We start from the raw sequence: 26,364 nt of genomic DNA, 5'->3' as shown, positions 1-26,364 counted from the left end.
AAAATAGCAGTACATTTTTTTCATGTTGCCCACAAAAGTAATAATATGTATATGAAGATTAGGAGAAATAATTACTTTCCTTGGAAGAAAAGGAGCATAATAGTTTGTTAAATTTAAGAATGTAATTAGTGTGTGTGTATAATTAAAGTCAAATGAAATACGATTGACTGTCGAAGGATCCTTGATAAAGCTTGAGAGTCTTAAAGTATTTTAATTATTAGAAGGATAAACATTAAACACACTACTTTCATCAACAAGAAGAAATTCATTCTTTTGAAATATAGTTGGCTGCCATCACAATCCTTCCTTGAAGTGTCTCTTATCTCTATTAAATACTGTTAAAGGACAGTCTAAAACACTGGCTATAGGCACTTCCTATTTTTGACCTTTTAAGCCAGGGGTATAACTGTGGAAGATTGTTTCTGGATTTTCCCTAACTCCAACTCTTTTCCTCCTCCTACCTTATTTGCATACTTACCAAACAAATACCTATGTATTCGTGATCCTAATCTTGGCAGGTTTACGGTGGTTTTGCCCAGGCCCTCACATGACCAGACTGCAAAGGAAGGGATCTGGCATGCTGCTTAAGGTTGCAGTGGAAAGACTAACTCCCTGGGGCTGGACCTTGTCCCCTGCCTTCACCTAGTTGCCCTCTGGTTCCCCAGTGTCACCATTTCAATTGCTTTAATAACATACAGACTGGAATTTCATTCCTGTTCCTATCCTTCCTATTTTCCAAACTTAGAGCGCTAATGATGTTATAGAAAAAGGTAGACTTCTGTGAGACAATAACCTTCTTTTTATTGTTGGTAGAAATTGTTTAAGATCAAAAAGTATAGATTAAGAATTGTAGAAAGGCTCTTACAGGTCATCTAATCTAACTTTATTATTGCATGTTCAGAGTGTTTTTTCTTATAAAACTGTGGTGTTAGGATTCTAGGAATTTGTTGCCTAGGGGCTATTGAGGGGTCAATACTCAAAGAGAACTTGGGGAATATAGTGGAACTAGTAACTTGAGTAAGAAAAAGCAATTTAACGTAATGGATGGGGCTTTGGACTTGGAGTCAGGAAGATCTTTGTTTAAATCCCACCTCAAACATTTATGTGATCATAGACGAGTGTAGTAGAAGGAATTCTGGAGTTGAAGTCAGGAAGACATGGGTCACATCCTGCTAGCTGTGTGACCGTGGGCAAATTCTCAAGTCTCTTTAAATCTCATTTTGCGTGTTTATAAAATGAAGATATTGAACTGAATGACTTCTAAAGTCCTTTCTAACTTGAAATCTATGCTTCTATGTTCATTTTCCTCTTCTCTCCCCCAAAAGGTTGTTGTATGGATCAAATGAGATCATGTTTTAAAGCACTTTGTAAACGTCAACAATAGATCCATTGAACTCAACATATGTGAGTTAGTTCTGCTCTATCACTCTCAGAACAGAAGCAGGAAGGTTCATTGAGGGACATATGCTTTGAAAGAAGAAGAGGTAGGATGACGATGGCTATTGGAAGGTGTTTTGCATTTGGACAGATTGCAGTCATCTCAGCAAGGGTGAAGGAGAGTAAGTGTGAAGGACAAAGGAAGCACATTTAGGACATGTAGAGAGCCAGGAAACAAAAAAGGATACAAGAATTTTGAGACACCTATGGCGCAGAAATAGAATTGAGCCCAGAGACAGAGGAGATGACTTAGTTACCTCCATCTGTAAAGAAAGTTCATATGCGGGTTCTGATAGAAAATGAGAATTCCAGCAGATCTTGCAGCATTATCAACCCCAATCTTCCTTAGGTGGGAAGCCAAAGTAGTTTCATTTCGCATCAGGCTTGATAGAGTTGAGGCAAATGATAGCAACAAGTAATGAGTGAGTTTTATAACCAGCTAGATGCGTGCCAGGCTTTGCCCAGTAAGATTCTTTTTTGATTGTCCTTTTGATCCGTCTAAGAGGATTGATCCCTAAGGCAAAAAACGGGAAATATGAGTTGGTGAAAAAGTCCAAGAGATTAAAAAAAGAAAAAAATCAAACCTAGTTCTGTTCATTTCCCATGGTTGCCTATTAATCTATTAAATGTTTTAAGAATTCTGGCAACTTTGTGCCATTGTGCCATTTGCTTTTCCTGTTATGTACTAATGGTAAAATTCCTTAGAACACCAAAAGAAGAGTGTGTGCTTATTTCAGCAATGATAGGATAGGGAGAGGTAGCAATATACGTCCTTTCCTTCCTGGTACCTGGGTGGAAAGAGACCTAGGTGGCGGAGTAGTATGAAATGAAACAGGCAAGCCAATCCCAGGGGCTTACTAGAGAGAAGAAAATAGGGCCCAAAAGATAAAATTAGCTCAGAATTAAGTATTTATAGGGTTTGGGCCCTGTCAAAAAGCCTGCCTACTTACCCCATAAGTACCTGATCTTCCTTATATCCCCAGATACAATCAGATTCAAATGGAGCTACTTGATTATGCCTTAAAACCAAATCACTCTGGCTGTCACTGATTGGCCAATAATAAGTCCTAGCTCAAGCCTCTTTTGGTCATTATTTGAGTTTTGATAGATTAGAATGAGTGTAAATAGCAATTGTTTCAGTTCTTGCCAGAAACCCTTGAGGGTCTTCCCCTCCCAGATAGTTTTATTAGGTAAAAGAGGCCATTCTTTGCCTTATTTCTTACCTAACCTTAGTCATTGAATGGGCCTTGCCTCAGTCAGACTGAGACCTGGGAAAGATCTTAGCTTGAAAAGGCCTAGGTCTCCCATTGCATCTGGGGCCATCTCAAGTCATCCTGATCTATGTCTTACCGCTAAAGCCAGATGGCTCTGGAGGAGAGAGTGAGGCTGGTGACTTTGCACAGCCCTGCTTCATGTAAATCCAATTCACTTGCAAGTCAAAACATCACTTTCCTGATGTCATTGGTCCTCCTTAAGAATGAAGGACAAACAACAACAATATTTGACCAGAAGAGCTGACATTCCTATTTAAAATCACAGCTCCAAAATTCTGGATAAACTCACTATTGATTCCCATGGCCTTATTTCTTTTCAACAAACATTTAAGTGCCTACTTTGCTAGACAATTAGAAATTGAAGGGAAAAAAAAGTCCCTACCTTCAAGGAGTTTGCATTCTACTGAAGCAAATGACACATAGGACTTACAACTAGAGGAATGAGTAAAAGCTTTGAGAACTGAGGCTTAAAGGAAATTAAGGATTTTTTTTCCTTTTGATCTGTTTCTTCTTTCCCAACTGTGACTAATATGGAAATATTTTATTTAATATGGAAATATGGAAATAATTTATATGTGAGTACTTTGAAAAGTATGAAATGGTATATAACTGAAAGATGTCTTTATATATCCTATTACTATATTGTTCAAATAGTTTTTCCTTCTATGAATTTTAAAGAATGTTACTTCCATTTATAAATACTGTATCTCCCTCTCTATCTCTCTATGTGTATACAATAAAATATTCATATCATCATCAAAAAAAAATAGAGGCTAACTTGATGGATCTGATGTTTTGTTCTTTTATTTTTTTTCCTAAAGAGGAATAAAACTGTTTCTTTGTTAGAACCTTTCTTTGTATATTTCCTTTTTTTAAAATTGAATCTTTGATTTCTTTAATGAAAGGAACTCCAAGTGAGAAACATCATCACCTGCTCCACTTCTTAAAATCTGAAAGCTTCCATGTACCCCGAGACATGAAATGACCTGCCCAGAGTCACGGAATCAATATATTCCAGAGGCAGAACATGAACCCAGATCTTCCTGACTCTGAAGCCAGCTCTCTGTCCTCTAGGCCACCTTGCTTTTTATATGTTCTTCATAGTTACATTAGTAAACATAGATGGAATTGGTACAGTTTTTGTAGGCCAAGAAGAGCTCTGTTTCACTGAATGATTTTGGAAAACTGATTATGAATCCAGTCTATGTTTAGGAATTGAAGAGCTGTCGTATGGAAGAAGGAGGAGCCTTGTTCTGCTTGAACATAGAGGGTAGAACTAGGAGAAATGGGCAAAAGTTGTAAAGAAGCCTATTTAGGATGCATGTCAGGGCAGCTAGGTGGTGCAGTGGATAGAGCACTGGCCCTGGAGTGAAAAGGACCTGAGTTCGGATCCAGCCTCAGACACATAACACTTACTAACTGTGTGACCCTGGGCAAGTCACTTAACCCCAATTGCCTCATAAAAAAAGAAAAAAAAAAAGATGCATGTCTGGAAAATCTTCCTAGCCATTAGAGATATCCCAAAGTAGAATGGGCCACTTTGGGAGGTAGGGGGGTTCACCTCACTTAAGAACTTCATGTAGATTCTAGATGACCACATCTAGAATTGGGGATATGTATTTTAGTAGATTAGTAGATTTAGGAGATTAGAGGTTGTTCTAGTTGGCATCTAAGTCCTTTCCAGCTCTGAAATTCTGTGATTCTTATATGGTCCCCTTTGGCATTCAGTAGTTAAGTGGCTTGTCCATGATCATACAGTAATAATAACAATAATGAAAACTAGCATTGGTATAGCATCTTAAGGTTTACAGAGTATTTTCTTACATAGGTTATCTCATAATCCTCACAACAGCCCTGCGAGGTAGATACTATTATAATCCCCATTTTAGCTATGAGGAAACTGAGGCTGATAGTTTAAATGACCTGCCCAGAGGCACACAGCTAGGAAGTATCTGAGCAGAACACCCACTGGGCTGACTCACTGTCTCTGCAGTCACTATCTGCCAGAGGAAGGATTTAAAATCTGGGTCTTCCCAACTCCAGTCTCCCAACCTCCCATCTGCTGTACAGCCTTGCCTGCATCCCATTTTATATTTCCATTAATACTTAGACTGTCAACAACTGTCATCACACAATTAGTAAATGCTTACCATGTGCCTGGCACTGGGCTACGTGCTAAGATGGAAAGACAAATATACAGTCCCTGCCCTGAAGAATTCTATTGGGGGAGACAAAAAATGCAAACAACTTTGTAAATAATCGGTATATTCAAAGTAGATGAAAGTTAATCTCAGAGGAAAGTGACTAGCAGACCAGAAGGAGCCTCTTGCAGAAGATGTGATTTAAACTGTCTCCTGAAAGAAAGAAAAAAGGTCGGTGAAAGAAAGAGAGTATTCCAAGGATGCCATCACTAAATCTGGACTATGTCTAAATCATATAACTGGTTCGAAAGTGGGGAGGGTTGGGGCAGGAAGGACCTGTTGTTTTTATCTGTGAAACACCAATAAACAGACTAACTTTTTGGATAAAATACCAGTTGTTTTGCCATCATGTTGCTATGTTAAGTAAATTTTTTTCTATTTTTTTCACAAATTGATCAAAAATACTTTATTCGAGCTATGACTACATATTCCTAGTTTGTTAAAAAAAAAATCTATTCAGAATCAGTCCTTCATTGAGCCCTTCATTCATACAAGCAGAAAATCTACTCTGACCATGTCTTTTCCACTTCTAATTGATTTCCATTAGTACATCTATTTTATAATGAAAATATTAAAATGAGTATGGTTTGTGCTGCCTGAGATTAGTTTTCCTTTTATAGAGCAATATATTTAGTTTCAAAGAATACAATTTCTAAAATCCTCTTCCCTATAAAGTACAGTACTGAAATCCAAAGTGTACATTTCCTTGTACGGAGCATTTTTCTGCTATCATTTCAGCTGAGTCCCATTGTGTTTTTAATTCCCTATGATGTGACATAAGAGGAAACTATGTTATGTGATAATATGAAAATGAACATTTGTAAGAAAACAAATAAGTATGCATCTGAATCCTTATCTTCTGTGAAAGGAGGAAATCAAATAGTACCTTAGGCATATTTGGGCCTTGAGGACTCTTTTTTTTCAAACTGGGAAATATGTAAGAAAGATCTTGGTGCCAGAAAGAAGGATTTCTGTGTAAATACACTGAAAAGTTTTCCATTTTGTTTCTTACAGGTAATTTTGTATCCAACTTCCAACAGCTCAAAGACAGCTGAATTGCACAGGATGGTAGTTCCAAAAAATAGCCAGGATTCTGATCTGAAAATCAAATTGGCCGTGAGAATGGATAAACCACCACATATGAAGCATAGTGGGTGAGTGTTGACTTGAGAGGGTTGGTAGCATCAGTATTTTAATAAGGTTAGTTTTGAACAGTTATTTAATTTATTTTTAAATGTTAATTATGCTTAATTATGGAAATGTATGGCAGAACAAGCCTGATTACCAAGGTGTCATCTCCTACACATGTGAAGTACATAGATTCTTTCATCCTTTTTTACTTCAAGGCAAGAGCTAGTTTCTTTTCTAGATAGTAGTAGGTTTTCCAGGGGTTTCAGCTTTATATCTGAGTAAAATATTTTTCTTCAAGATTCCTGGAATTTAATTTGGTCCACACTCCAAAACCCAGTAGATTGATATGACAAATTATTCATGTTCTTGTATATATCTATGAAAACAAGTTTACAGAAACACAAATTAATTAATAAAAGTTACATAGTTGGCACTTTAAGTAATGCTCTACCAAGACAATAATACATCATTTGTATGTGTTAGGGGACACAGATGAAGAGGTGAGATATTTTCTAGACTTGTCTTCTTTATCTGTCTTCTGGATAAATAAAATTTAATTTCAGTGTCTCCAAAGAGACTTTTAATAGTTTTTGAAAATTATCACAAGATGATTAAAGATGTTCATATCTTCCTAAACAAAATATGTTGAACGTCATTTAATCTTTTCGTGTTTATTTAGTATCTTTAAAGAACAAACTATCAATTAATTTATGTTCCAAACTTCTGTGGAAGGCAGTACCATCCTTCTAGTCTCTGAAGTCTCTAACCTTTGCATTATCCTCAACTCCTCACTCTCTTTTACCCCACATGTACAATAAATTGCCAGATCTTGTCATTTCTACCTACATGACATCTCTCAAACCCCCTTTTTCCACCCACATAATTACCACATTGGTTCAGGTTTTCTTGACTTCTTGCCTGGATTATTATGGAAGCCCTCTAAATAGTCTCCCTGCCATCTTACACGGTGTTGCTAAATTAATATGCCCTAAGTATAGATCTGACCATGTTACTATACTACTTATTCAACTCCAGAGGCTTTCTGCTGCCTCCAGAGAAAAAGATAAAATCCTCTCTTTAGTTTTTCAGGCTTTATACAGCCTAGCTCCAACATATCTTTCTAATCTCATTGAACATTATTCCCCTTTCTGTCTTCTATAATCTAGGCAAAATGACCTTCTTTTTATTCCTTACACATGACATGCCATGCCATAAGCTTGGCGTATACTCTCTCCTTACCAGATCCAGTATAAGTTTCTGCTTGAAGCTTTACCCAATCTTCTCCCTCTGTCCCCAGCTACTAACACCCTACCTTCCTAACTACTTATTTAACTACTTTATTTTTTCTCTTTTTTATTAATTTTATTTTTAATTTATGGAATGAAAAAGCATTTCCATAATATAGCATAATAAAAAAGATGATTACATATGAAACTGCAAATCTATTATGTACACCTTGCTATTCCTTTTAAATATAATAAAGTTATGTAAATTTCTTTTTTTTTCCTTTTTTCCACTCCTCCCATTCTAGAGATGGCTACCAATATGTATATATGTGTAAAATCATTCTATACATATTTCTATTTGTCAGTTCTTTCTCTGGATGCAGATAGCTTCTTTCTTCATATATCCTTTGTAGTTAATTTGGGTATTTATAATAGTCAAAATGGCTTATTCTCTCAAAATTGTTCTTAAAACAACATTGCTATTACTGTATACAATGTTCTCTTAGTTCTGCTCATTTTGCTCTTTGTTATTTCACCCAAGTTGATCCATGTTTTTCTTTCTTTCTTTTTTTTTTTTGGTGAGGCGCTTGGGGTTAAGTGACTTGCCCAGGGTCACACAGCTAGTGAGTATCATGTATCTGAGGCTGGGTTTGAACTCAGGTCCTCCTGACTCCAGGGCCGGTACTCTATCCACTGTGCCATCTAGCTGCCTCCGATCCATGTTTTTCTAAGATCTTTGATCTCATAATTTTTTATAGCATAGTAGTATTTATATAAATTTATATGCTCTAATTTAAATATTTAATATAAATGTATATGTTTTCATTATTTATGCTATAAATGTATATATGCACACATATATATGTTTATGTGTCTTATTATCTCCCCATCATAATATAAACTTGTGAGTAGGAATTGTTTTCTTCTTTGTATTTCCATCCTCAGTGCTTAGCCCAGTGCCTGACATATAGTAGCTATTTAATAAAAGATTTTTGATTGATTATTCTGTCTTTAAAGACCTGAGCATTTTAGTGGACTTCAAGCTTAACATGAGTCAGCAGTTTGATAAGGCAGCCTACACAGCTAGTCTTAACCTTCATTACGAAGAGACACATATAGTGGCAGCTAGATGGTGCAGTGGATAGAGCACCTGCCCTGGATTCAGGAAGACCTGAGTTCAAATCTGCCCTCAGACACTTAACACTTACTAGCTGTGTGACCCTGGGCAAGTCACTTCACCCCATTGTCTCGCAAAAAAAAATAAAAGAAGAGACGCATAGTGTCCAGGACTAGGTGATATAGTACCACTGTACTTCGTTCTGTTGAGGACAGATCTAGGGTATTGTATTTAATTGCCACTCTCTGGGAAGTACGTTGATAGGCTAGAGATCATTCAGAGGGAATGTCACCTGGAGAGTAAAAATCCTTGAGATCATGCTGCATGGAATGTGGTTGAAGGAACTGAAAAAGTTTAGTGTAGAGAAGATGTTAGAGAAGACTTGAGGACATGATAGATATCTTTAGCTGTTCTAGAGGCTGTCACATGGAAGAGATACTAGGATTATTCTGCCTGAGGGCAGGACTACTAGGAGTGGTGGTTGCAAGCTGCAAAGAGGTGAATCTATAATTGATTTAAGAGAAAATTTCCTAGCTTTTTAGAGCTGTCCAAAAGTGGATTGAGTTGTCTCAAGAAATAGTGGGTTCTTTCATTAGAAATCTACCATATGTCTTGGAGTCATCTTCATAGAGATGGTAATTAAGCTTATGAGAGCTGTTGAAGTCAAGAATTTAGAGAAGAGCCCAAGATAGAGGTTTGCAGGTTAGTTAGCTGGTCTGCCATAGGTGATGACTCATAGCAAAGGAGACTGAGAAGGAGCAATCAGGTAGGTAGGAGAAGAAGTGAGACGATAATTTCACAAAAACTCACAAAAGAGAGATTATCCAGGAGAGGGGGGTGGTTAGTAATATCGACTGATTCAGAGAGGTCAGAAAGGATCAAGATTGAGAAGAGGTCAACAGATTAGGCAATTAGGAAATGATTAATAACTTTTTAGATAGCAGTGCTAGGTAAGTGATGAGGTCTGAAGCCAGATTTCAAAGTTAAAAGTAAGAAAAAGGGAGGTGGACGCATCAGTAGATAACCTTTTCTAGGAATTCAGCTATGAAAGAAAGGAGTGATATAGTATAAGATATGGACAAGTTGAGACTGCCAATCATTGGCTAAAGACTAAGTGGTAAGGCTAGAATAGTGTCAATACTAGAAATCCTGCAACTGACCCTATACCCAAACCACAATGCTTTATGATCTAATAATACCAACTGCAGTATCTGCCCTTGTAAAGGAATTCTTGCTCAAGTTTGTTTAGGCAGAATCTGGTAGTGGAAAGAACAATGGTCCTGGAGTAAGAAAATCCTGATCTGATGCTTGCTAGCTGCATGACCATGGACAATGAAATTCTTTGAGCCTTGGCTTCCTAATCTTTAAAATTGGTAAGGTTGTCAAAAGTTTTATATAAGTGGGAGTCATTATTGATCTATTATCTTATGGTGTTCGTGGTGATAACGATAACATTCAGGACTCCTTGTTGCAGTACCAGATTGTTAAGCAATAAATTTCTATTTAAATATGATAACCTAAAGTTCTATTTAGGTTAGATTTGTGCAAATGTCGTGGATTATTCAGTGACACAGTTATCAACATTATAACCAAGGTCTCTTCCTGATTCTCAGTCCGGATATTTTTTTCTTTTTTCATTACAATGTCTTGTGTCTGTGCACTGTGCTCTGAATACTAGGGAAATAAATCCCTTGAGACTTAGCAATGTAGGATAAGAATGGTTTGTTTTGTTGTATCTAGTAACTACAGATAATTGTGAAACAATATAAAGGGAGAACATTTTAAAGATTATATATTTAAGATTCGGTAGTAACTAAATTCCTATTTCCCAGAAGAGTTCTATCCATCAGTCAAAAATAATGTCTGAAAAGTATCATTAAAACTTAAAAAAGAAACTTCAAAGATGAAAATATCTCATTGAAAATCTAGTTTCTAGATAGTTGAACCAAGATTAATATATTAGTCCCTTTACCTAAATTAAGAATCTTTAGAAGTCAGAAAACTTGGGATCAAGTATCAAATCTACTAATTTTACTACCTCCATGGCTTTGGGAAAATCATCTGATCTCACTAAACCTCAGTTTCTTTATCTATAAAATGAGCTAGATTATTTCAAATGTTCTTTGAAATTCTAAATCTGTGATACCTTGGTGATACAATAGATTCCCACCATCATGACTTATCAGATAAAGATATTATAGGTTTTTCATGCTATTTTGAAAGAAATACATCAACTATAAAGTGGGAGAGACAGTAAGTGCAGTGAGGAAGGGAAGAAAACAATAAGGATTTAACACTTCATAAATGAGTCAGTTTAATAAAAAAAAGTGTTTAGAATTGGGTTTTTTGGACTTAATTTAGTGAAAGAATTAAAGGCAACTAACTTTGTTCTTGTAAATCCTGTTATTACAAACCGAAGTGTAATAATGTAGTAGGAATGGTAGATTAATAGCACTTTGCTTTTGGGCTGTACGAATTGTGTTCTGTCAGTAATTCATTCTGTGATAAATAATTAACTTATGGCTATGAATAATTGAAAAGAGAGACAAGCCTTGTAAGGAAAAAGATTATTTTTTATCTCAGACATAGGAAACCCTTCTTACAGAGTTTCTAAGTGGGTGAAATAGCAGAATGCAAATTAAGTACATTAGTTCTAGCCCATATTAAGGACTAGTCTTTGAAATGTTATGTAATGTTGGGCTAACTTTTTTTCTTTCTTTCTCCCTTCATAACCCAATTCCACAGTGATTTCTCCACTCTTGATTTTTTGGTTGCTTTTGTGGTTTGCAACTTTCCTTTGACATTTAGCATATGTTACCTTGTGTTATAATTCAGTAAATATTTGGTCACTATTCATACATTGTTGTTTATGCTTTTGTGCATTTGTCCCTATGACTATAATAGCTGGCATTTATATAATACTTTGAGATTTGTGAAGTACTCATCTACATTGTTTCATGTGATGCCTGGAACTGCTTGAGGCAGCATTTGTAGATGTTATTACCCTCATTTACAAATGAGTAATTCCAGTTAGACTGTAAATGTCCTGATAGAAGGGGATGTGCGTATACACACACACACACACACACATACACACACACACACACACACACTTTATTTATTCTACCATTTTTCTTAATAACAGGTTGTACTTAATGCATTTTAGCAAAGAAGATAAACATAGTATGCTTCTAAGAGTTGTGAAGAGCAATTATAAATGAAAGCAGAGCACATTAAAATATGAAGTGCTGCATAAAAATGTGGAACAGCATTATTAATTTAGCCTAGTAGAGAAAGTGTCATTTCAATAATAAAAGGCAAAGTTTAGTTGTCAAATGTTGCTTTCAATTTTTTTTAGTTCCTTTAAAGCAAAAAAGTAAAACTAATTTGATGTAAAACATGTTGGTCAATAAGCGTCTGTTAAACACTTACTATATGCCAGGCACCTTGCTAAGTGCTGAGGATACAAAGAAAGGCTAAAACAAAACAAAACAACAACAGCAACAACAAAAAACAACTGACAATCAAAACAAAACAAAAAGCCTGACTTTTGCCCTCAAGAAATATAAGTTCTAATGAGAGAGACAATGTGTAAAAATCTATATATGAGATACAATATACCTATACTCAGTGGAAGGTAATCTCAGATGAGAAATCACCAATAGTTGGGAAGACTAGGAAAAGCCGTCTATAGAAGGTGGAATTTGTAGAAGCAGCTAGGGAAACTGAGGTAAGGAGGCAGAGCATTGTGAGCTGGGAGGGAGAGGCAGGGATAGCCAGTGCAAAAATACAAAGAGGAGAACAAATAAGCAATTAAAAAAGGTATCCTATAGGTACTCAGTACAAATATTGTTTATATGATATTAGAAAATTAAAATCTGTTCTAATATAGGTAAGCAAATATGTTTCATCTGAATAAAATAAATGTAGTGACAAATATAGCCTATATAAACCAATTGCCTTATGTAACCTGTATATGGAAAAAATAATTTTAAAAGAGTCACAGTATGTGCTATGATCCTTTACCTACTGATGGAAGTGATTAAATGAACCTATTCCATAACGTTTTATAGTTTTCTCTGGTCTATGCTTGTTTGCTTCTGTGTTTGTGACAGAAAGAAGTAGATTCCATTGAATGTGCTATCCTTTAGCATAGCCTAGTGGCAAAGCATTAGTATTGTCTCAGAGCTTAAAAGAACTATCTGATTTATGTCTTATATGTCTTATAGCATAGCTATATGTCGTATAGCATTTATGTCTCATAGCAAAGAAAACTCAAACAAAATTAAAATTAAATTTTTTAAAAAACCTAAAATAAAGAGCCTTACTGATATATAAGCTAAAGGGAAAAGAAATAACTTAATTTGATGAACTATGTATAACAGGATGTATGTATATATGTGTGTATAATGTAGTCATATGTATAAATCAGAAATTCTTAGTCATGTAAACATACCTGTAGATTATTTTATAATAAAAGTTGTACAAAGCAGTTTTGGTGAGTATTAGTATAAAAACTTGTCCTGTATGTATGGCTGAATTCAAAAGATAATAAGAAAAAAAAATTCACTACAATCAGAGATGCGTAAATCTAACATTTTTCCTTATCATAGTTATGTGTGAACCTATGATTTTTAATATCATTCCAGATTCATCTACATGTAGAAAGCAAATGGGAATTTCAAAATGATTTTTTATTGTGTACCATGGCCAAAACAATATTTGTTAAGCTGCATGATTTTTCTATAGTATATGAATTAAGTGATTCTGAATAGTACCACCCCTCCAATAGGCTCAGTGACAGCCATTCATATCACTGAGTTTGTCACTTATCCCTGATTTCTTCTCTAGCTGCCTTTGAGTCTGTTTGTAGCAATGATGAAAACTTTCCTCAAAAACATTCATTGAGAATTTTCTTTGATTCATTAATCCATTCTTTCATTCAACAAGCATTGATTTAGCACTAGTTCCCTGAATATCTTTAAAATTATTTTGCCTCCAGGGGCAGCTAGGTGGCGCAGTGGATAGAGCTCTGGCCCTGGAGTCAGGAGGACCTGAGTTCAAATCCAGCCTCAGACACTTAACACTTACTAGCTTTGTGACCCTGGACAAGTCACTTAACCCTGATTGCCTCACCAAAAAGCAAAAAAAAAAAAAAAAAGTAAAAAAAAATTATTTTGCCTCCAGGATGTTTTTTTTTTTAATATGAATTAACTTGGATCAGAGTACCCTTCTATATTTTGACATTTTTGAAATGGCATAGCTACTCCCTTACATAGTATATAGGTTATTGAAGCAGTCAGGTTCAAATGTGATAGCTTCACTGTTCTCAATGATTTGTTATTGTTGCTTAATCTTTTTCTGTCCTGTCCAATTCTTCATGTCCCCTTTTGGGGTTTTCTTTTCAAAGATATTGGAGTGGTTTGCCATTTCCTTCTCCAGCTCATTTTACTAATGAAAAAACTGAGGTAAACATGGTTAAATGACTTGCCCAAAGTCATACAGCTAGTACAAGTAGGAGGTCAGATTTGAACTCAGGTCTTCCTGACTTTAGGCCTGGTGCTGTATCCAGTGCTCCACCTAGCGGCCTCCTTGTCAATGATATTAAATTGCTAATGGAAATTACATCTCTTTTGCTCCACTTCAAATGTCTTTGTTGTCCTTCTGGTTTCATCTGTAAATACACTTGGGCAGATCTGACTTAACTAAACCACACCAATATCTTACAAAAACGAGTTTTCTCCTCACCTGTCTTGAGAGGCGCTAATTGCTTACAGTGTTCCATCATTAAGAATCATGGTGCGATGAAGAGGACATTGGCTCTGGAGACAGATAACCCGTGTTCAAATCTCACTTCTGGAACTTAGTACCTGCGTCGCCTTGGGCAAGTCACTTAATGTCTATGACCTTCAGTTTCCTCATAGGTAAAGTAGAGTGGTCAGACTAGATAACCTCTGAGGGCCCTTCAAGCCTGCATAGATGATCTTGTGATCTTCCTTCATAATGCCTCATCCGAGGAGTCTGTGCTCACAGGCAGTGCCGCGCCTCTTCATTGGGCAAGAATGTGGAAGATCAGGTCGTAGCGGTGGCCTCTGTCTTTCAGCCTCCTCCTTCTCGTTTTGAACACTAGTTTACGTCGTTTAAATGTTTCTCAGAAAGATGTGGATGGTCAACACCTTTGTTTTTGACCATTTCCCATTTTCATAGTCAATAGCTTGTTTAATCAGAAACTTTAATTGTGATATGCAATGTCATTTTCACATTTTTATTCTTTCCCCTAATTTGATATTTACTTTGACCTTTGCTCTAATCAGCTGATATTCTGGCAGGAAATTGACTCTGAAATGATGACAAGAAATGTGTTAGCTGTGTGACCCTGGGCAACTCATTTAACTTCTGTTTTCCTTAGTTTCCTCATCTGTAAAATGGGGGTAAAAATAATAATACCTGCCTCCCAGGGCCATTGTGAGAATCAAAGCACTTAGCACAGTGCCTGGCACATGGTAGGTGCTATTTAAATGTTAGTGATGATGATGATATATCATAGTCAATTTCATTTTTATGGTATCGGTATTCACCATTACCCATACTTCTCAATTCCCTTTCTGATGAAAATATTCCTACTGTACAGACCTCAAGTTTCTAAATAATCCAGAGGCTTTTGGCCTCTTTTGTTTCTTGATACAGCATGAAGCACAGTACTTGGAACTTAGCAGATACTTAATAAATATATGTATGTTAATTAATTGAATAGAGTACTTATCAAGGACATGGGGATAGATGAGCAGGCTGTCTATCCAACTACTTTTTAATATCCTGAGCAGTGTGTATGTGTATGAGAGAAAGGGAGAGAGAGAGAGAGAGAGAGAGAGAAGGAGAATGTGTGTGTGTATGTGTGTATTTCAGTTTTCATTTTTCAGTACCCTTATTAAACTAGCATCTTGCATATTAGGGTAGATTTGGAGGCAGAAAGACCAGAATTCAAATGCTGTCTCATATTTACTAGCTATGTGTACCTGGGCAAGTCATTAAACTTCTCTCAGCCTCAGTTCCCTTATCTATAAAAACAGGGATAACCTGTAATAGCACCTACCTCTCATAATTGTTGAGAGGATCAAATATACATGTATATACACATATTACCTTATAAGATTTAAAGCACTATAAAAATAGTAGTTATTATTATTATCAGTAGTAGTAGCAGTGGTAGTAGTAGTAGTAAGTAGTAGTAGTAGTAGTAGTAGTAGTAGTAGTAGTAGTAGAAGTAGTAGTAGTAGGTAGTATCTTGCTAAAGAGGCTTTGTAACATTCCAGGGTTAGATGAAATTAGCAAGTATATGGTTATCTATGAATAGAAGCATTTATAAATCATCACTACCAATAGGAAATCTTACTTTTATTTTAAACTTTAAACAAGACATTTTCCATAACACTGACAAAAAACCCTGGAGAATATATTTCTTCCTGTTTGACACCTCACTAAATATCAATACTCATTAGATTGTTGAACAAAGTAAGCTCTCCAGTCATATCTGTTATTGAGTCTTACATAAATCTGAAGCACGCATAAGAGACACCTTATCTGAGAAGAACTTCCAAAGCTATGTTTTGCTCTGCCAAGTCAAATGCTTTCTTAAAGTCAATAAACAATAAACAGAAAAGGATATTTTAGTCTTTACACTTCTAAAGGATGTGTGACCCTAAGGATGTCATCCACTCTATAAAACAACCTGTGAAAACTAGTCTATTCATAGCTTATTTTTCAGCCAGGATGCCTTTGATGAGCACATATACACATACGCGTGCCCACACACACACACACACACACACACACACACACACTCACACACACATTCTCCTAAATATTTGATAGATATTAAAAATGCAAGCTTCTGTGTTAGTGGTTGCTAATGTATCTTTAATTGCTTTTTTTTTTCAGTAAAAGTACCATTCTTGATCTTTTCCATTCCTTTAGAATTTTTCTCTCTTTGAGAAGTCTTGACAAATAAGGCCTGTAGGTTTTAAAATTTCCGTCACCTCCAGTTGCAATTTCTTCTAGCATTATTTGATGAGGTTCAAACCCTGCTTTTAATTTTGCAAATGACAAAACTGATGGTCTTGGAATCCAAAAGTAGGTGTACCAGCAGGGTTAGGATAGAACTGGAGTCTTTTGACTCCTTTCAATTCTCCTTACGCTGTCCTTATAACTGAGCCGTTGACTGGTATCCCAGGGTACCTCAGTGCCCTGGAAGATCAGATTTTCTGCTTCTGAATCCCAGCATCCCTGTGAGAACATGTCGAATACCTGTCAAAACCTCCAATAAGAGGATTACCTTTGCCCGGATTTATGTTGTTTGCCTACTGCATGTAGACTTCTTTATACATTACTTGTCTTACTTCTAGGGCTGAGCTTTCCTAATAAGGAGTTGGATGAGTAAATGAGTGAAAACACCTCCACCCATTATGTCAGGCTGTCCCCAGACAATGCTTCGCTTCCCATCTAGCAATCTACAAGGATAACATTGACTACCCGGTCTTTCCATCTGCTTTGTCAGTGCTCTGTCCTCCTCCTCCCCATCAGCAACAGGGACCTTAGAATCTACCCACCTTTTGCTATTGATCGGGGGAAAAGCAAATTCATAATATCTTTGCTTCTGGAAAGTATATAACAATCTACTGCCCTGTGATTGCTAAGACCAAAACTCACTTCCCTAATCCTATTCCTCTATATGTATCCTATTAGAATATGAGTCTAAACTGCAAGAGTGGGGACAGTCTCAATCCTTCCTTTATATCCCTAGAACACTGTGTCTAGCATATAATAGTTACTTAATAAATGCTTGTTGATTGATTGGTTGATAAAGATGATCCTGCTTCACAGAGGCAAGTGAATTTTACTAATATGCTTTTAGATTTCCACCCCTAATCCCCTAAAGTCTGAACTAGGGCTTTCTCCTGATACATTATCTCCTTAACCAGGAGGGGAAGACCTTCAGGGTTTCTGACCAAAAGAGAAATACCACAACCACAACCACACAATCTACTTAACCAGAAACCTCTAATAACTAGAACACCTTGACCATTTCAATTAAACAAATATTTTATTATAAATCTCTTAAGCTTCGAATCATGCAGTGATTTGGTTGTTATGGTGCCTCTAGAATCCCAATTATTTAAATGTCTGTTAGAAGACAAGGCGTTTTCTAATATCCTGCTAGCATATAGAACAATGGTTCAATGTGCACGAGTGAGTGTGAGGGCATGAGTGAGTCACTATATTGCTGCCCCTCTTCTTTCCCTTCTATTCTTCTTTATATTAGATTTGTATTGTGAGAAGACAAAAAGAAGGTACTATAGGGGTGACAATGAAGGTACAATAGGGGTGTTACAGTGCGGTCTGAGCCTTTTTAAAAAAGAAAAAAAAAAGCAAATACAATTAAAGCAACCCAAAGCCAAGGAAACCCAGTGTAACAACACCTCTTCCCACCCCCATCCCCCAGTAATATTAATTAGAAAGCCAACCTATTTTTAATAGTCAAATTGTACATAAATCTCTAATACATTTTGGTGAAAAAGTATCTAATGAAATAATAAGTGTCTTGACATTCCGTTTGCTCCCCGTTTTAAACCTTGACTCAATCCATAGAAATTTAAAAGGAAGGAAATGTAAATAATCTATAATATTGTAGAAGCAGTGGTAATAATAGTTCATATTTATACAGTTCTTTAAATTTTGCAAAGTGCTTTACATATATTAACCATTTTGTTATTTTCTTATGAGAATTTCAGTAAATTATCCAATGACATAATGGAAAGAACAGAACTTGGAGTTAGTTTGTGAGTGTAGTACCTAGTTCTGAGACCTTCTAGCTTTGTGACCTTATGAGAGTAATTTAACCTCTCTGGGTCTTAATTCCTCAGCTGTGGAAATGAGGAAATGAAACTAAATTACCTTTGAGTTGCCTTAATGTAAATGGTAATTAAATGCAATGTAATAGCAAAGTAACTGTAAATAATTATAATATTAATTATCCTGTTTGTCATTTTAGCTACTTAATTTCACTTTATGTGGAAAACAGTGCTAAAAAAATAAAGCCCAGACAAACAAAAAGACCTTATCCCTGTCTTGGTCATTACTTAGTTCTTTAAAATGCAATGCATTACTTTTTTCAATCCTTTGATTTTGCTATTAGGACATGTACTTTTTCCCTTACTGCTATAATTATTTTTGTCTTTTTACTTTCATGGGGAAAAAATAAAATTCATCGACTGAAAAGCTATTGTCTGTGTTTGAACAGCTGATTTGCCTTTATTTACAAAATAATCATAGTTTTGAAAGAGATTACTTTGAGATTAGCCCTTAGCAAATGAAAAGATAATAAAATAACCTTTTCTATTTATTTCTGCCCTTTTCATCCTAGCTTTTGTTATCATTTGTAGTCTCTAACAAAACAAAAACTATTTTATGAATAATTAATTTTTCTCACTTTAATTGCAGCTCATTTTTCTTGCTCAAATAAAAATTTATATGTTTTGCTGCATCTAAATGATGATTGAGCAATAGTATATCTGATCAAAATAAGTTTTATATATTAAAAACTTAGCTTAGTATCAAATGAGATATTATTTGTAGAGTGCTTATAAGCACAGTGTCTGGAACTTAGTAGCTTCTTAATAAATGTTTATTCCTTTCCCTCCCTTTAATTTTGATCTTAGATATTGTTTGCATTCTTTATTCTTTTATGTTTATTTATGACATTTCTTTATAATAAAAATAGTGAGTGCCTTGAGGATAAAGATGTACAAATTCCCCAAAAGAAAAATAAAAGTTTTCTGTGATAAATTTGTATTCATAAGTTTTTTGTTTCTCAAATTTATGATCAGACAACTGGATGACACGTAGAAAAAAGTAGAGGGTAACCAATGGACAACAACCCCTTTGTGACATTGCTCTTCAGCCAAGATACTGAGATAAGACATACTCAAGTACCATACGAAGTTAATCCGGAACTGAAAAAACAGAACCTAAAGGCAAGAAAGTAGATCACAGGCCAAAGAAAGCAGCCAAAAATTCAGGTTAGAATGCTGAGCTACAGCTGGTAATGGACTGAAGCTTAGAAATTGCGAGTCAGGAATGGGCTCAAGCAGCAAAAAGACAATGATTCCAAAGCTACCTTCTACTCTAGCCAGAAAGTTTCATGTCTGTTTCCTGTTGGAGGCAGGAACCGATATGAACTAGGCAGTATAAACTGTAAAAGTCCTTCAACTGCATATATTTGGTGGGTATATTAAAAAAAAAGATGATAAGATAAATTGCAAAGGAGTAGAGAGTAAAAAGGATAGGCAACAAGGGGAAAAAGAAGGGATAGTACAGACATAAAATGGATGACTGGTGGAAGGAATTACTTCTCCAGTAGTTTTAGCTTCTAGCCCACCTGGTAATCTATTTAACTGATTCATTGCTTCTATAAATGTTAATGTGCAATGTGTACTTTTTAATCTTTTCTATGTCATTATAGCTGGAATTTGCCAACTTAATACATTGGTTGTGGAATATGGTCTTTTGCCTCAAGGTTACAGTTCCAAATACAGATAGTATTTGAATTGCCTGAAAGCTATTACACATTAATTGCTATTTGGGTGGAGAGTGAAATGAATTTGTTTCACTAGACTGGATGGGTGTCCAGTTAGCAAAAGAAACATCATCATAATTTAACACTATTTTACGTGAGTGGTGATGGTCTGAGCAAGAGAGATGAAAGGTTCCAGTAGTGTTAAAATTACTGATCATCAAGGCTTTATTAATCTCTTGAAGGATAATATGCTGCTATTCAAATCAGATAGAGAAAGCCTAGTATATACAAATAATGAAAAAGCATATACTTTATGTCACTGTCAGAAAAATCTGATGCATTCTTTTTCAGGATAACTTTTAATTATGATATAAAATCGCCCTCCATCTTGTATTGCCCTCTTCTGTTTCCACACTGATGATGGCAGAGTGCCTGAAAAGGGGGGAAAGAGTGCCAAGAATCATGTATTAAACTTTAAAAAAAACTAATTAAGTGAGAGGAAACATAGTAGAGTGAGTAGATAAAGAATCAGCCCCAGAATCAAGAACACTGGAGTTCAAATTTTGACTCTGATGTATACCAGCTATATAACCTTGGACATGTCACTGAACCTAAACTCTCTGTACCCCTAGGAAATTCTCTGACTGTAACTTGCATATCTTGGTAGAGGGAGTTTCCTTTGCTGGAATTCCCTATACCAATGAAATCAAGAGCCCAAACCAAACAAACAAGAAAACAAAAATATTCAATTAAATGCTAATAATCCATATAGGATAGGCCAACAGTCAAGAAAGGTAATAGATTCAAGAATTGAACAACACCAATATTGACATTCTAATTATTAATGAAACCAAAAGACAAAAAGATGCTACAGGTAAATGAATGGACAGATTACAGGTCTTCCTTAGAAAGAAAGATAGAGCAATTATCAGAACTGGTACAGAAGAGAAACACAAAAATAACATTTTATGGGATGCACAGTTATCTTACCTTGCTGAGCTCATGAAGAACACAAAATAATCAAAAAGCATTTATTGACTGCTTACTGAATTCAAGCACTACACTAAACTCTGAGAATATAAAGAAAAGCAAAAATGTTGCCTGAACTCAAGGACATTCTGATGAAAAAGATGGCCTGTAAATAATTAAGTAAATACAAGCTATATACAAAGCATTGTAAATTTCAGAAGGGAAAGTAGTACTAGCTATGGGGACAAAGAAAGACATCTTGCAAAAACTGGAATTTGAACTGAGACACGAAGGAAGCAATAGAAGCAGAGAAGACCAGGGAGAATATTTCTGGCATGAGGCACAACCAGTGAAAAATAAAAGTATGCAGTCAGAGGATGTGTTGTGTTCAGAGAAGAGAAAGAAGGCTAGTGTTGCTGCATTGTGGAGTATAGGGAATGGAGTAAGATGTAAGAGGGGCAGCCAACTGGCACAGTAGACAGATCATCGAGCCTGGAGTTAGGAAGACCTGAGTTCAAATCCAGCCTCAGCCACTGATTAGCTGTGTGACCTTGAGCAAATTATTTAACCCCTTATGCCTCAGTTTCCTCATCTGTAAAATGAGCTGGAAAACAAAATGGCAAACCACTCCAGTATCTTTGCCAAGAAAACCCTAAATGGAGTCATGAAGAATCAGACACAATTGAAACAACTGAACAACAACAAAAGTACAAGACGACTGAAAAGGTAGAAAGGGCCCAGATTATAAAGGGCTTGAAAAGCCAAAGAAAGCATTTCAAGTTTGATCCTTGGGGTGATAAGGGGACAGTGTAGTTTATTAAGAAGGGACTGGAATGGTCACATCTGGACTTTTAGTAGATGGCTTTGGCAAATGAATACAAGATGGATTGGACTAGAGAGAGTCATTCAAGGCAGGGAGACCAACCGGAAGTGGTAAGAGCCTAACCAATGTGGTGGATGTGTGAGTGGAGAAAATGGAACCCATACAAAGGATTCTGTTAAGTGGAAACAGCGAGATTTGACAACTGTTTGGATATGCGGGGTGAGTGAAAATGAGGAGTCAGGAATGACTTGACACAAGGTTGAGCGTCTGGGTGAATGACGGATTCAGCCTCTATTCCTTTTACCTCATCTGAGAAAATTTTGCACACGGTCATTTTAATTCAGCCTCCATGTTGCTGAAAGACTAGTAAGGAATTTCACTGCAACTTAGGCCACTTAATTTATGGTTAAGTGATTGGTCCAAGGTCACACGGCCGATAGGTGTCAGAGACATGACTTAAACTTAGATCTTTTTGGCCCAGAGGCCAGCTCTCTCTCTATGCATCAAATCATAACCATCCAAAATACTTCCATATTATGCCCTAATCCAGGGGTGGGAAACCTGCAGCCTCAAGGCCACATGTGGCCTTCTAGGTCCTTTTGTCAGATTTGAGGACCTAGAGGGCCACATGTGGCCTTGAGGCCGCAGGTCCCCACCCCTGCGCCTAATCACTGTGAATCCAAAATACAGTAGGAAACTGGTTGTAATCTTCAAAACATTTACAAATGAAATGGGAAGGAGGTCAACAGGAACTTAAAAGTGGAAAAATCCAACATCATTTTTAGAAATGACCACCACATAACTACCACATTTGGAGTCTTAATAACCTCAGGGTTATGGTGCATGGTATATGAAGAAAATAGAGAGCAGCTTCAGTAGAATGATAGGAATATGCTATACAAGAAAGGGGAAATGGACCTTGTAAATATGAAGTTGGAAAGGACAGCTGAATCAGATCTTGTAAAAGCAGAGGAAATAAATTTATGTTTGAAAAGAAAATTCAATTGCAAAAGCACTAAAGAATTGGTTTTCGAGTTATCAAATAGAGGGAAAGATGCCGAATGACTGGAGGAAAAAGATTGTATCGTTACCAAAAGCAATCAAGAGGACCTTAATAACTACTTACCCATATGCCTACAAGAATTATCTACCCTCATATCGAGCACACCCTTGAATAAATATGAGGCTTTCACAAACATCGTTCTGTGGCACACCATATCTTTATAAATGCAAAATTGATGAAAGAGTAAAAAGCCTATAAGATTCCCTACGGTAATCCGATGGGAAGACATGACAAAAAATTGCCTGAGGATGAGAGGGTAGGGATGGACCGTGATCTGCAGTACTGGAGGGAGTATCTGGACAGTGGATTCTATTGATTTACCAAAGCAATCTTTATTTACTAGGTAACAAAATGTTCCTAGAGAAAAAAAGCAGAGACTCCTGTTGGGAGTTGGGAGATCCCAACTCCAGGCATTTCACAAATTGTTCCCCATGATCATAAAGTTCACCCTCCTCATTTCTGCCTCCTATGTTCCTTGGCTTCTTTCAAATTCCTACTAAAATCCTACCTTCTACAGGAAGCCTTTCCCAGCTCTCCTTAATTCTAATGCCTTTCCTCTGCTGATTATTTCCTTTTTATCCTGTATATAGCTTGTCTGTACCTAATTGTTTTCATTTGTCTCCCCCGTTAGATTGTGAGTTTCTTGAGAGCAAGTACTGTCTTTTGCCTTTCTTTTAATCCCCAGTCTTAACACAGTTCCTGGTATATAGTAGGCACTTCATTAATTCTAGTTGACTGAATACTTTCTAACTCATCTGGAATATAAGCAAAAAGCATAGAAAATGTGGAAGCAATGTGTTTTTTATGAGAATATCAGTATTGGTTTGGTTCTTCCAAAAGTGTGTTAATACATTAGGGAGCAAAGATCTCATATTTAGAGTACCTGCAGTTAAATTAATGTTTATATATTGTGTAAAAGCTGTATAATTTTATCTACTTCTTTTCTACCCTGCTGCCATGACTTACAAAATAGAAGGAGATCCCAGAGGTTCATCAACAAAGAGGTCTATTGTACAAAAGGCAGCATGATAACAGTAGAAGAAGCGCTGACTCTGGTGTTCGAGGACCAGGGTTCAAATTCCACTTTTGATGTTACTACCTGTGTGACCTTGAGCAAGTCACTTAACTTTCCTGGTCCTCTTATTATTGGTTGACTTGGATGTCCTATAAAGTCTCCTCTAGTTCTAAATCTGTGATCCTATTATTTTAATTTTTCATTGCTTCATAGATTATTGAAAAATTGATGTAGTGGTCACAACCTACTGGGGATGAGCCTCTCCCAACCTAGGTTGATCTTCTGACAGCATGTGCAATCTGTCATTGGGACCATACATGAATTCTTTTTAGCATGCTTAAACTTACAGTCCATTGCCATGCTCTCAAGCAACCAAGGTCACCTCCACATCGTTGTGAAGCATTAGAATAGTGCTTTATCGAGGGCCTCCAGCTCTAACATTTTTTCTTGGTTACTTCCACCCTCCTAGTCTCCCAGGACAAAGACATCAGAGACATCTTTGACTCCTTTTTTTCTCTCATCATTCACCATTTCCACATTCCAGTGGATACCTAGCACTTTGACCTCTGAAAGATCTCTTCCCTCTCTCCCTTCTTTCCTTCTGCAGTGATCCCTATTCAAGTCCTCATCTAACTTCCCTATTAACTGAGTGTCTTGCCTGTGTTCTTCCCCTCCTCCTGGCCCTCTTCATACTGTTGCTTAAGCAGTCTGCCATTGATCTTAACCTTGTCTGATTTTCCCTGGGAAAATCTTTTTACTTTTTTTTTCTTCTTTGAGTTTCCCTATCTATAAAATGATAGGATTGTTGTAGATGACTCTAAGGTGATTTCCAGTTTTATAATCTATTATCCTCAAATCCTTACCTTGGTATTCCAAATCTTTAACCATCTAGCACCAACCTGCAACTATAAAAATTACAGTCTTGTATCATAGTAATCTCCTTCATGCATTTTACATTAAAGCTTAATTACATTTGCTATCTCAGTTCTTTATTTTTCTGCCCTCCTCTCCAGGTGTTTTTTTTTTTCCTCCTCCCATCATCTTCTATACCTGAATGGATTCTCTTCTACATTTCTCTTTGTTGAAATCTCCTTATTCTTCTAGGCCTAGCTGTGGTAACAACTTCCTCTCTAAATATTCTCTTATCTCCTCCATTGAAATTGATCTCTGTCTCCTTAAATTTCATATTGCTTGTTGTCCAGATCTCTCCCTTGCACTTATATTCTGTTTTCTATTCTTTGTGAACATATGTTATCCCACCTTTAGACCATCCAAGCCCTCAAGCAGATTATAGTATATTTCATCTTTGTGCATATGTTATCCCACCTTTGGATTGCCCAAGCACTAAAGATGATAGCGTATTTCATCTTTGTAATTCCAGGAGAACAGCTGGACAAAGTAGATGATTCCTCACTATTTCCTAATACAAACATTCTGCTAGAGCTTGAACAATCTTTCCAGAGTTATTGACATGTTTTGCTTTCTATACTACACTGCCTACATTGCCCACCTTTTGATACCCATATAGTAATCACTTGGTTGGATTATTGATGTTTGACTATTGTCACATATCTCTAACCCTTCCCCCCAAATAAGATATGTGTATATATGTATATGTGTACATATATACGCATATATATATTTAGCCATAGTGAAAAAATGCACTGAAGAAGATGTTTGGCAGCTGGCAGCTACCTGACCTTTGAGCCCTTATGTCCTTATCTGTAACGTAGAGATAATCATGTTTCTACTACCTGTGTCACAGGAAGGATGTGAAAAAGTAGTTCCGAAACTGCCAAATACCATATAAACGTAAACTATTGATAACTCTTCTTCCCCTGGCCCCATATCTGCACTTTCATTGGTACTTGAGGCTCCCAAAGAAGAGCTTTCTTTAAGATGCAGATCAGCATCTCGTCCACAATTCAGTCTTAGAAAGTTGCCTGGAGCCCAGAGAAGTTTAGTGACTTGCTCAGATTCACAAAGCCAGTGTGTTGAGAAGTCAGGACCTGAACCCATGTCCTCTTGCCACCAAGACCATTTCTCTGCTATACCACACTGTCTCTTATTATTACGTAATATGTAATAAAATTTCTATATGTCTGTATGTCCGAACTTCTAACAAACTGGTTTAAATTGTATGTTTCTGTATCATGGAATATATTTTAATGTAATTTGTATATTATAATGGACAAAAAAGTATCATAACATATAAATGACATGTTTAATATAAAGTACATCACTATATTATAATTTCTTCTATATTTTCTGCCATTGTATGTGTATATTCTACATGTTTAATGTCTTGAATGTATACCATAATGGAGTAGATTATTAGTTATGTTTTAATTAAAGTTATTTCTATATTATGCATTTCTTCAAAATCAATTTACTATATAAAGTAACTAACAAGCACCAGAAAATTGCACATTGTAACCAATGACACATAAATTATCATTAATTATTGGCAGGATAATAGATGCAAATATTACAGGAAAAGATATTGTTTATCCTTGCATTATATCCCCTGTTGGTA

At 36.1% G+C, this 26,364-nt stretch overlaps 1 protein-coding gene across 6 annotated transcripts in view; it reads left to right on the top strand.

The window, feature by feature from the left end:
- The window catches only part of CADPS2 (calcium dependent secretion activator 2), a 700,135-nt gene that overhangs the window by 397,512 nt on the left and 276,259 nt on the right, over positions 1-26,364 (top strand). For all 6 annotated transcript variants that reach the window (XM_027855139.1, XM_027855140.1, XM_027855138.1 and 3 more), the window contains one exon: positions 5,927-6,066. In XM_027855139.1, the coding sequence (XP_027710940.1) occupies positions 5,927-6,066 (140 nt within the window). The remainder of the gene's footprint in view (positions 1-5,926; positions 6,067-26,364) is intronic.

The sequence above is a fragment of the Vombatus ursinus genome, unplaced genomic scaffold (genome assembly GCF_900497805.2).
Source record: "Vombatus ursinus unplaced genomic scaffold, bare-nosed wombat genome assembly UNPS02010788.1, whole genome shotgun sequence".
NCBI lineage: Eukaryota > Metazoa > Chordata > Mammalia > Diprotodontia > Vombatidae > Vombatus > Vombatus ursinus.
The sequence above is the reverse complement of the archived record's forward strand: the minus strand, read 5'-3'. Positions and strand labels throughout refer to the sequence as shown.